The following is an 11,957-nucleotide window of genomic DNA, read 5'->3' as shown; positions in this document are numbered from 1 at the left end:
GAGAGGGGCCTGTTATTCAGCTTTCATAAAGCCTGCTGCTGTCAGAGCCCATGCAGTGCCCAGACAGAGGCTCAGGGAGGGGCGCAGGTGCAGCAGAGAGAGACAATCCCCCAGCATCCAGAGGGGAATAGACCTGTCAGCCAAACCAGCACTAAAACAGCCAAAGAAACCATAGAGAGCCCTCACCACAGGATTCTCATTCAACTATGTAAAGAATCCTGACACATAGCCAACAAACAAGCAGCGCATAAAGATATATACACACAAGCACGCACACACACACACATATATGCACACACACGATGCTGAATAATTTCTACACAGCTCAGAAATTGTGATTCTGGTTTGCTTCATCCACAGATTTGAGTGATGCATGCTTTATTAAATGATGCTTCATTGAAAACACATATTGAAGAACTTCAAAAGGAAATGGTAGGGGCATTTGGTTTCTTCGATTTCAGACTGACATGCAGCAGAGGCAGTGCGGTAAGTGTATGAACGTTAGAATGCGCTATCCTTGGTGCTGAAATTGAATTACGATGCGCGGCTATGACCTTCCTACCACAGCAGGTGTCCTCCAATAAAATCAAACTGAAGTTCACCTCTTGCTACTCGGGATCAGCCCTTGCACATTTGTATTATCATATACAAATCTCTAGAAATAAAACGATATTGTTATATAAAACGACATCATGTCTCTATCTCCATGGGTAGGCTATTACACTGTCCATCTATTCATTCAACATTACGTGCCGAAATACAAGATACAATGACCATCATGTTCAAGCATCACTAGTAAAACGAGTCAGTCATCAATGTCAACCTTGAGAGACACTTTTGTGTTCAATTAGATAATTGAGTCTACTTAGAAAGGGGAGGTGGAGGAGGTGTCATCACTGGAGGGGAGAGAAAAGCTTGGGGAGCTTGGACTGAGAAAAACAAAATGAGACGGCAGTGTGCAGAGCAGACGGCTCGAGGAGGATCAACCTCAAGGATCCATCTGAAGACGCAGTGGGTCGCCCAGGAAATCCCTTGACAGTTGAATACTTTGACAACTCTAGTTCTTAGTTTTGATGTTATTTCGTTTTTTTTTCTTGTTTTATTTTCAAGGAGAACGTTACAGACGAAAATCTCTTCAATAGGCTACCGGTAGAGGCTTTTGGGGGCTATTAGTTAGGCTACTTACAGTTTTATCGACTGGTCTTCAGAAGTGAAGATAAAGGAAACGGAAAAGGAAAGTGTGAGGAGACGGAAGGCAATACATACCTTGTACAAAACAACGACCTGTAGGACTAAAAATCTGTTCATGTTAATCCTATCAAACAGAAAATAGAAGTCTTCAGTCTAACAAATATGAAATGATATGCATTTCAAAGCCAGCGCACACTTAAACTGCTCTCGAATTGGATTTGTAGTTGACACGTTTTTTTATATATATAGTTGTAGTTTCTATTTTTGTATCATTATTTTATTCCAATACATGCGGAATAAAATATCTTACAATGTGCGGATTAAAATAGTTGGTTTTGATGTAACAAAGATATTTGCTAGGTTTATTTGAGACAATAAAATAGATAGAATTACGACCAAAAAGAAAGTTTCAGCAATATATCTAGTAGGGCTACTTATATCCTTCGGTAATTGTAATGCAAAGTTGATGTGACATATAGGCTACACAAGCACTCTTGATATATAGGCATTACATGCATTGAAGACATAGCAGAGACACCTGCCACTTTGTCCGGGACTTCGCGAGCTTCGATTCCGCCACTGTTTTCTCAACAGGCTACACCAAAAAACAATAACAGTCAAGTGACAGAACCTGAACATAGATCTTTTTTCCGGTTGCAAAATGTTGTTCTCCAAAGTGGACTATAGCAAAGTTTCGGTCAGCAAACTACAGTGAGCTATATGAAGATCGCGATACAGATTTTCCCTCGCAGAAATGCCAGTGCGAATGCCAGTGCGGACCACAAGGTTCATGTACAAGGGAAACTGCACTATTCCAGATATCCTATCATACCGGACCCCCATTAACCTGCCCGAGGATGAGGTGGAAGGTGAGTCATGATTATTATATCTATTGTTTCATGTCTTGCCTAAATCCATTCTGCATGTGGAGGATCGATACAGCCAGGTCAAGGAAATGACCCTTGCCTTGACGGTGCAATGAGTCACTCGATCTCAGCCGTTCAGCACCGTGGAGAGCGCCCCACAGCTACAGGGCTAAATGTTAGCACGTCACAATGGTCTCACACAAGGGCAGCAATTACAACTTCAAATGCACGCAGATTGCCCTAGTATGTTCTATCATACTTGTCTTGACTCATTCACTTGTTCAGAAGACAACGAACATGTATGTTCCCAGCTGTTAAAATTGCGGTATAAACATATGCCATTTACCAGACGTTTTTATCCAAAGCGACTTACAGTCATGCGTGGATGCATTTTACTTATGGTTGGTAGACATCAGTTAGCACAACATTTTTGTAATTGTTCTTAATAATCTGTTTTGATGGTAGTTCTACCATCTGCAAAGTAATTAAAACCAAAGAGAATGTATGCACAGCGGTCTAAGGCACTGCATCTTAGTGCTAGAGGTGTCACTACAAACCCTGGTTCGTTTCCAGGCTTTATCTCAATTGACCTTAATTGTGAGTCCCATAGGGCGGAGCACAGTTGGCCCAGCGTTGTCCGGGTTAGGGTTAGTAGTCAGTCATTGTAAATAAGAATTTGTTCTTAACTGGCTTGCCTAGTTAAATAAAGGTTAAATAAAAATGATAAAACAATTTATAAAACAAAAGGTTCTACCTAGAACCTAAAACGGTTCTTTGGCTGTCCCCATAGGTCGGAGAAACCGTTTGAAAAACCCTTTTAGGTTCCAGGTAGAACCATTTTGGAGATCCCTACATGGAACTCAAAAGAGTTCTACCTGGAAGAAAAAAGGGTTCTCCAATGGGGACAGCCGAAGAACCCTTTAGAATACCCCTCTCTAACCCTTTTCCTGTAGGCATGCCAATCTGAATGAGTGCTATGATGAACTATTATTTATTCCAAGGCTTACAGGCTTGGAAAAGTATGCCTTGAATATTGCTAGACAATATTTGTTTGAATGTTGCTTGAATGGTCCTTGTATATCTTTGTAATGAGTGAATTTTAAGGCATTAACACCAATGACATACAACTTTGAATAGCCTTCTTTGTTTTTATTGATCTACACAATATATTACATACTTTTGTTCACTTTCTAGCATTCAAAATAATAGATATCTCTAAACCCCCAAAACATGTCACAACTGGAAGAAGCCAATTAGCTTAGCCTAAGTACCTTAAACAATGCATAAATTTAATGTTTTGCAATATAAAGAACTTGTATTATGTTTTATCATTGACAAACTGTTCAATATAAAAAAAGAATGTATGATGTGTAGGGTTGCACATTTTGGGGAATATTCAGAGGTGGAAACTTTCTGTGGGAATTAACGGGAATATATGGGAATTAACGGAAATATAATCAAATTAATATTAATACCATTTAAATGTAGATGTTTTTTGCATTGGATATATTTACCATATCATACGGAGACAGAAACATAAACCTTTTACCTTATCATAAGTAGACATAATTGCAAATGATTAAATCCCTCTGATAGAAATGTAAAAAATCCCAAAGCCCTTGCTTGGAAGTGTATTTCACCAGACTGCCAAGAACCTTGCCCTCATCCAGGCCAAGGTGGCGAGAAACGGTAGTGATGACACCATAGGCCTTGTTGATCTCTGCACCAGACAGGATGCTCTTGCCAGCATACATGGTCCAACATGTCTGCTGCGGCGTGTATGGGCTCCAGGCAGAAGTCGTCACGCTTTTTGATGTATTTCAGAACTGCAGTTTTCTCTGCTTGGAGCAACATTGAAGTGGGCAGGGCAGTAGGGATTTCTTCTCTTACATCTGCAAGCAGAGTCTGAACATCAGACAGGATGGCATTGTCTCCCTCAAACAGTGCAATGGCTACTGCTATAAGTTTCAGGAGTTTCAGGCTGCTTACCACTCTCTCCCAAAATACATCATCCAGGAGGATCCTCTTGATGGGGCTGTCCATATCGGCAGACTGTGATATGGCCATTTCTTGGAGAGACTCCTTCCCCTCCAGGAGACTGTCAAACATGATGACAACACCACCCAAAACAGGTGTTGCTGGGCAGCTTCAATGTGGTGCTCTTATTCTTCTCACTTTGCTTGGTGAGGTAGATTGTTGCTATAACTTGACGACCATTCAGATACCTAACCATTTCATTGGCTCTCTTGTAGAGTGTATCCATTGTTTTCAGCGCCATGATGTCTTTGAGGAGCATATTCAATGCATGAGCAGCACAGCCAATGGGTGTGATGTGAGGGTAGGACTCCTCCACTTTAGACCAAGCAGCCTTCATGTTCGCAGCATTGTCTGTAACCAGCACAAATACCTTCTATGGTCCAAGGTCATTGATGAATACCTTCAGCTCATCTGCAATGTAGAGACCGGTGTGTCTGTTGTCCCTTGTGTCTGTGCCCTTGTAGAATACTAGTTGAGGGGTGGAGATGATGTAGTTAATTATTCCTTGCCCACGAACATTCGACCACCCATCAGAGATGACTGCAATACAGTCTGCTTTCTCAATGATTTGCTTGACCTTCACTTGAACTCTGTTGAACTCTGCATCCAGCAAATGAGTAGATAAAGCATGTCTGGTTGGGGGTGTATGCTGGACGAAGAACATTCAGAAATCTCTTCCAATACACATTGCCTGTGAGCATCAGTGGTGAACCAGTTGCATACACAGTTCGAGCAAGACATTCATCAGCATTTCTCTGACTACGTTCCTCCATTGAGTCAAAAAAAACTCTGATTCCAGGAGGACCATGAGCTGATGATATCGATAAGTTGTCTGATTCATCATTTTCACCTCATATAGAAGTAGAGGGACTTTTGTCAGAGGTTGCTTGTTGTGAGCGCTGAGGGAACATAATGCACTTGGCCAGATGATTCTGTATCTTTGTTGCATTCTTCACATATGATTTGGCACAATATTTGCAAATGTACACAGGTTTTCCTTCTACATTAGCTGCATCGAAATGTCCACTGTAGTGAAATGTCCACTGCAGTGAAATGTCTCTCACCTACAGCTGATTACATGTGATGGAGGAGTGCACTGCACATGTGATGGAAGAATGTACTGTGGATGCAGAGAGTTGCAATTCCATTGAATTGGGGATAGTTTAACAAAATATGCCACAAGACCTAGAATTACCTTATGTGTATCCCACAAAAAAGGTTCACTGTTATAAGCTAACTTTTTTGATGAATTTAAGCAAAATTCTCAAAATTCCCGGGCTTAACTTCCCATGAATAAATTCCGGAAAAATTCTGGAAATTAACAGGAAAGTTCCCAACCCTTTGCAACCCTAAATGATGTGTAACTATTTGTCATTTTAAAGTGTTCTTCATGGTTGCAAAGGCAAAGGACCCAAATGCCACCGTAATTCAAGAACACCCACATAATGATACTTATAGTGACTCCATATACTCCTGTTTCACAGAAAACTTGTTGGACCTACATCTTCCAAATCTTTGTTATGTCTAGCAGTAAATGGAATAGCTCTCACTCAATATTCAGGATGTATCAATCTTCTGTATCTTGCAAAACATTGTTGATTCAGACTGTGAGTAAGCATGTGTATGTTACAGATATTATATATTTCAACAGCAATCACTCAATTAACGCCATTAATCAGATTAATACATTATTTATTGAAGCCCCTGTCTTTTTCCCACTCCAAGTTACAGTATTTCCTTTGGAGGCCACCCAGCATCCACAGAGTGTATCTATCTGCCTACTCTAATAACCTTTCTGAGGTAATTCAATTAAAGTTATGACTTATAATTAATGCATTGGTGCTGCAGGGAAGGGATATATAGAGTAAAAATCAGGAGACAGATGATATCACCAAGTGTAACTGTGTAGCAGGATAAAAAAAAAAATAATTCCAACGGCATTTCCTGAGAGAACATAAAGTAGCAAAGACGGGCCGACACTCCAGATTATAACCTGTGTATGTCTGTCTTTTCCAGATCTGAATCATAGAGAACAAAGTACTTACAATTCAAATGGAAGAAAAAAACATTTGGCAATTATTCACTTTTTCACACTATAAGGAAAGAACAGTCATTAGAGTACAATCCAGCGTGACGTGACCCTGAAGTAGAGGACATTGTGCCTTTCAGTCCATATGTGTGCACTGTGTTGCATGGTATGGCATTGGAACTCACAATCTGTGATGACTGCTAATGACGAATGTGACTCACAGTAGCCAATAAAAAGGGAATATATTCATGACATTGGCTGCTTTTCTGAAGGTCATTGATGATTGACAGCAGAATATGACATGGGGCAGGGAGGAGTGAATGCTACCTAGAAGCACCAGATGATAATGAAAAAAGCTACATGGTGAATTCTGAAAACAAGTGGTTCATGGTGGAGATTTGTGAACTAAATACATAGAAATTAAAACAATCAACAGTATAATACAAATCTTTAGTTAGGGATTGATTGACATTGATGCATCATTGTTCTAGTTGACATTAGTTTGTCGATAGAGGTTGCAAACCATAGAGAACCTATGAGTTTGGGTAATATAGAACCTAGTTTTCCACAGTAGATTTGGTCCTGGGTTACGAGATTAACCAAATATCACAACTCGAGACTATTATTAATTTACTACTCCAGGAAGAATGGTCTGTGTAGTTAAATTCATAGGGGATGTTTTCATTTTAAAAAGTCAGATTCTAAAGTTCACATAGTAACAAAATCTCCCTGGCTTTTGGTGTCCAGCTGCATCTCAGCAGAGGGATCATTGAAGAGATCCTCTATCTGGCATTGGGTAAAAAACAAAACACTGCCTGAATATAGTAGCATTCTTCCTGTCTGAAAGGGCAGTTGGGTGGTTCCAGCAATGATGAGATACACATACAATACAATACAACACAACTTTATTAATCCCCAAGGGGCAATTCCTTCCGGGCTGACATGGTGCTTCAGACAGGACAAACACACACTGACAGTGTAAAAAATAGATAGAATCACTTATTAAGGCATCAGTTCAGGGTGCATAGTGCAATTTAAGAAATTAAAAGTTAATGGTATTCGCAGTTCTTAATTAATTGTAGGGCTAAATTATCTCTAGAATAGTCCATCAGACTCCCTTAATGTTCCTATTAAACAGGGAGATGGCCTCGGGCACAAACGAGGCCCTGCATGAAATAGAATGTGTTTTCATACATTTGGTGAAAGTTGAGAGTGGAGATTTTGTTGTTGTAACACCCTAATCAAAATCTGTTTAAAGGCTAGTGTTTTTGGAGCAAAGTCAACAAGAAGAAAAATAGAGATGACAGTCAGATCAGATATGGCTGAGTCTTTCACACGGATAATGACATTTCTATTTCTGCTGTTAGTTGGTCGCCCTGGCCCCAGATCTGGCCAAGCTGTCTCGCCCTAAAATTCCATCATTGCTTTGAGCAACTTATTTGGCATGGAGAAAAAAATAGCTGTTGGGGGACTGAGACTCTTATCAAAAGACCAACCATGACGGGGCCAAACTCATATAATTAGATCAAAACAAAAATGCCCAAGATGCCATATGTTGCAGGTGGAGTGCCAGCCAAAGGACAGTGCAGCAGGCAGAGCTCTGCAGCAAATCATTAACTTATTGAGGAAGCCATTTGACTGCTGTTTACTCATTGAGGATCATCCAATGTAACAGGCACAGTGAGCTGTCCAAATTCAGACAGGGGGGTGGAAAAAGGACAGGTTGATTATGAGGGGAAAGGCTTGATAAAATTTGCACAGGAGCCAATTGTCTTTTTTTCCTGAAATAATTGGCTTGTGTTTTTGGCTGGGTTGCTGGCTGGCTGCTGTGACTGATTACACTGTAATACTGCACTGTCCAAGTTCCAATATGAAAACCTGCGTGCTCCTTGAAGATAACACTGCAATGTGTTAATATGACAATTGTGACATTTACATTTTCTCACCAAAATTACAATTATTATAGTTGTTATATGACAAAAAACATTTACCAAAATAGTGCGTTTAAAAATTATATTGAAAATACGTTTTTAAATATGTAGTGGGAAGGTGCTACTATAGTCATCATCAGTGAAAACAAACGGGAATAGGGATTAAAGAGAATGGCACTTTATATTATTCTTCCCAATCCCTAGTCCTTACAAACAAGAGTCAACGCCTCAAAATAATCAGACTGCACAGTTAATTCAAGTGTACCTCGACAACTATTGCATAGTCAGGAAAGTGTTTTTAACTGCCAGTTGTGGCACTTGAACATGTCTGCCGAGCTAGATAAGATTGGTGGTTCGCCTACACAGCACTGACTTCCTTAGAGTGAGGTCCCAGGTCTCGGTCGCTCCCCACCCCTCTTCCTGTTTGTCAACGCACAACTGACGGAGCCTGCAAACGTTATTTATAGATCACAGCATGTCAGAGAATCCCCCAGACACCAGGCATTGGAGTAGGGCTCAGATCACTTTCCACTTTATATGCAAAAGCTATCTTCATGCATGGTTACAAATGGGAAGAGGTTGCAGTAAGCACCTCATATAAAGGAGACGGAGGCTTCTGACTCTACTATCTGTAAATCTGCAAATCAATGAATCTACTATTATATTTGATACAATGTTAACATTTGACAGAGACCCACAAACCTCTAGTCCCCCATCAGCTGATTCCCACATAGTACCAAACACACAGTTGAACACACACTGGACTCTAATCTGGATATAATAGAGTGCATACATACAGGTGTAGGATCTTAATTTGACCAGTATTGTCGCAGCAAAATAATCCTGCAGCAACAGGATTTTAACGTTTAGTCCATAATGTTGCTTGATCGGTGGTTAAACTATTAGCTGGTCAAAATGAGGCTACATGAAAAGTGGAAAACTGTTAATATAACCATGTGTTAGTGAATTTATGTAAATAATGAAGCTCATCTGCAGGAAAACTCTCAGCAACAAAAGAGTGATCAAATTAAGATCTTCCATCTGTAATAGAAAGAATCATCAGCATTATATTTTATTGAGCAAGATTTACACGCTTTTCTAAGTGCTATAGAACAAAATGGCATGGCATTGTTTGAACAAACTATAACACTGTAGTATATAGCGCTGTTCTCATCAAACACTGTTACCCTGATCACTTACTGAATGTAGGTGGGTAAATTCCCAGAATGGGGAATCCTATGCCAAATGTTGACATATGGTAAGCAGTGGCATCCCAATGGACTCACCAGCAGTTTAAATTAGTACCAGTGAGGCTTTTCCTCTCATTTGCAGGGTCCCAGAATACTGTGAACTATGAGGTGGTTTCCTCACCTTATCTCACCACCATTGTGAAGAGCCCAGCTCTGCTATATCTAAGCAGACAGCTTGTACTGCAATTCCCATGGCACATCAGAAGAAGCTTAGTCTCTTGTAGTATCTGTAAACCTGAAGAGATAACCCAGGATTAGTCATAACAAAGATGGAATGGAGATTGTGATAATTTGTTGGCGCGCTCTAGGCTTACAGTAAGCTATTTGAAGAGGAGGGCTCTTCTCTCTCTCTCTCTCTCTCTCTCTATCTATCTCTCTCTCTTTCTCTCTCTCTCTCTCTGTCTTAGATGCAGCCTCACTGAATGCAGAACCAATGTCACAGTGCGAGTTCAGCTGTATTATCGTAAAAATAAATGCCTGTTGAAAGATAGAGAAATCTCATGAAATGGATGAGCATCCCACTGGGCACACCACGTCATTTCAACGTTGTTAATTGGATAATATTTGGTTGAGATGTTATTCAATGAGATTACAACCTATATTCACCCACTCAAAAAGACAGCCAAAAGTTTGTTGAATTGCCAATGTGTTGTCACTATGTTTTCAACCATCTAAAAGCACAACCAAATTCCAATGGAAAAACAATGTCTGATTTTTAGTTTAGTTGTAACCCAAACGTCAATCACTGCACTTTCAACAAATTAAAAGCACAGTAAAGTTCAAATGGGAAAACAATGTCGGCTATTTTGTTTATTTATAAAACAGATTCTGTTATCACTGTGCTTAATCTAATATCAGAACCAAATGACATGGATTGCAGTTGAGATTACATTAAAAGTTTACATGGTCCAAGTGATCAATGCCGTTCAAGATTTTGCGCAGATTATTACAGCAATTGTGAAAATCTCCACAGAGCTGTGATGACCAATGCATGCTAGCTTAAAACTTCTCAGGGCTATGTGGGACGCTAGCGTCCCACCTGCGGGACACACTATTCAACAATCAGTGAAATAGCATGGCGCGAAATACAAAACAGCAATACAAAACATAATTTCATTGTCTCAAACAATCAACTATTTTACACCATTTTAAAGATAAGACTCTCGTTAATCTAACCGCATTGTCCGATTTCAAAAAGGCTTTACGGCGAAAGCATAAATTTAGATTATGTTAGGACATAAACTTCACAAGAAAAACTACACAGCCATTTTCCAAGCAAGGACATGCATCACAAAAACCAAAAGTACAGCTAAAATATTCACTAACCTTTGATGATCTTCATCAGATGGCACTCAAAGGACTTCATGTTATACAATACATGTATGTTTTGCTCGATAAAGTTCATATTTATATCCAAAAACAGCATTTTACATTGGCGCGTGATGTTCAGAAAATGTATTCCCACCAAAACCTCTGGTGAATGTGCACATCAATTTACAAAAATACTCATCATAAACGTTGATAAAATTTACAACAGCTATTGAAAGAATTATAGATACACTACTCCTTGACGCAACCGCTTTGTCAGATTTCAAAATAACTTTACGTAGAAAGCACATTATTCAATATTCTGAGTACATAGCTCAGCCATCGAAGCAAGCTATACAGCTACCCGCCAAGTTCTGGCATCAACAAAACTCTGAATTAGTATTATAAATATTCTCTTACCTTTGCTGATCTTTGTCAGAATGCACTCTGAGGACTCGTACTTCCACAAGAAATGTTCTTTTTGTTCAAAATACTCCATATTTATGTCCAAATACCTCCGTTTTGTTCGTGCGTTCAGATCACTATCCAAAGGCATAACGCGTGAGCGCAGTACCAGAGACGAAAAGTCAAATAGTTCCATTACCATTTGTAGAAACATGTCAAATCTTGTTTACAATCAATCTTTAGGGTATTTTTAACGTAAAAATACGATAATATTCCAACCGGACAATAGCGTATTCATTCCAGGAGAAAAATAAGGAACGGCGCGCTCGCAGGCTCGCGCATCACCAAGCCCTTTATCCTCAGGCAGTCCACTCATTGACTGAGCTACTATTCTCTGCCCAGTAACAGGAGAAGGATGAAAAAACGTTCTAAAGGCTGTTGACAGCCAATGGAAGCCTTAGGAAGTGCAACGTGACCCCACAGACACTGTAGTTTCGATAGGGATTCAAAAGAAGAACTACAATTCTCAGATTTCCCACTTCCTGGTTGGATTCTTCTCAGGTTTTTGCCTGCCATATGAGTTCTGTTATACTCACAGACATCCTTCAAACAGTTTTAGAAACTTCAAAGTGTTTTCTATCCAAATCTACTAATAATATGCATATTCTAGTTTCTGGGCCAGAGTAGTAGGCAGTTTAATTTGGGTACGTTTTTCATCCGGCCGTGAAAATACTGCCCCCTATACTCAACAGGTTAAACATGCACACAGCTGTATTAAGACCCTTACTCACATTTACAAGATTACATAAGACATTTTAAGTTACAGTAACCTCAAAATGTGGCCATGGATGTGTTACTCATTTTCAGGTTGAATGTTAAATTAGTTTGCAAGATAGCCTTAACTTTAGGCTATTTACTGTATTAGAAAAGTAAGATTGAA

The 11,957-nt window shown here is 39.6% G+C and overlaps 1 protein-coding gene across 1 annotated transcript in view; it reads left to right on the top strand.

Moving 5' to 3' along the window:
- The first annotated feature begins 951 nt into the window (after positions 1-951).
- Positions 952-11,957, top strand: part of cabp7b (calcium binding protein 7b) — a 30,793-nt gene continuing 19,787 nt past the window's right edge. Inside the window, exon 1 of the mRNA XM_014130334.2 lies at positions 952-2,060. Within this exon, the coding sequence (XP_013985809.1) occupies positions 1,946-2,060 (115 nt within the window). The 5' untranslated portion in view covers positions 952-1,945. The remainder of the gene's footprint in view (positions 2,061-11,957) is intronic.

This window comes from Salmo salar, chromosome ssa01 (assembly GCF_905237065.1).
Source record: "Salmo salar chromosome ssa01, Ssal_v3.1, whole genome shotgun sequence".
Taxonomy (NCBI): domain Eukaryota; kingdom Metazoa; phylum Chordata; class Actinopteri; order Salmoniformes; family Salmonidae; genus Salmo; species Salmo salar.
Note: the sequence above shows the minus strand (reverse complement) of the source record. Positions and strands in the feature narration are given on the sequence as shown.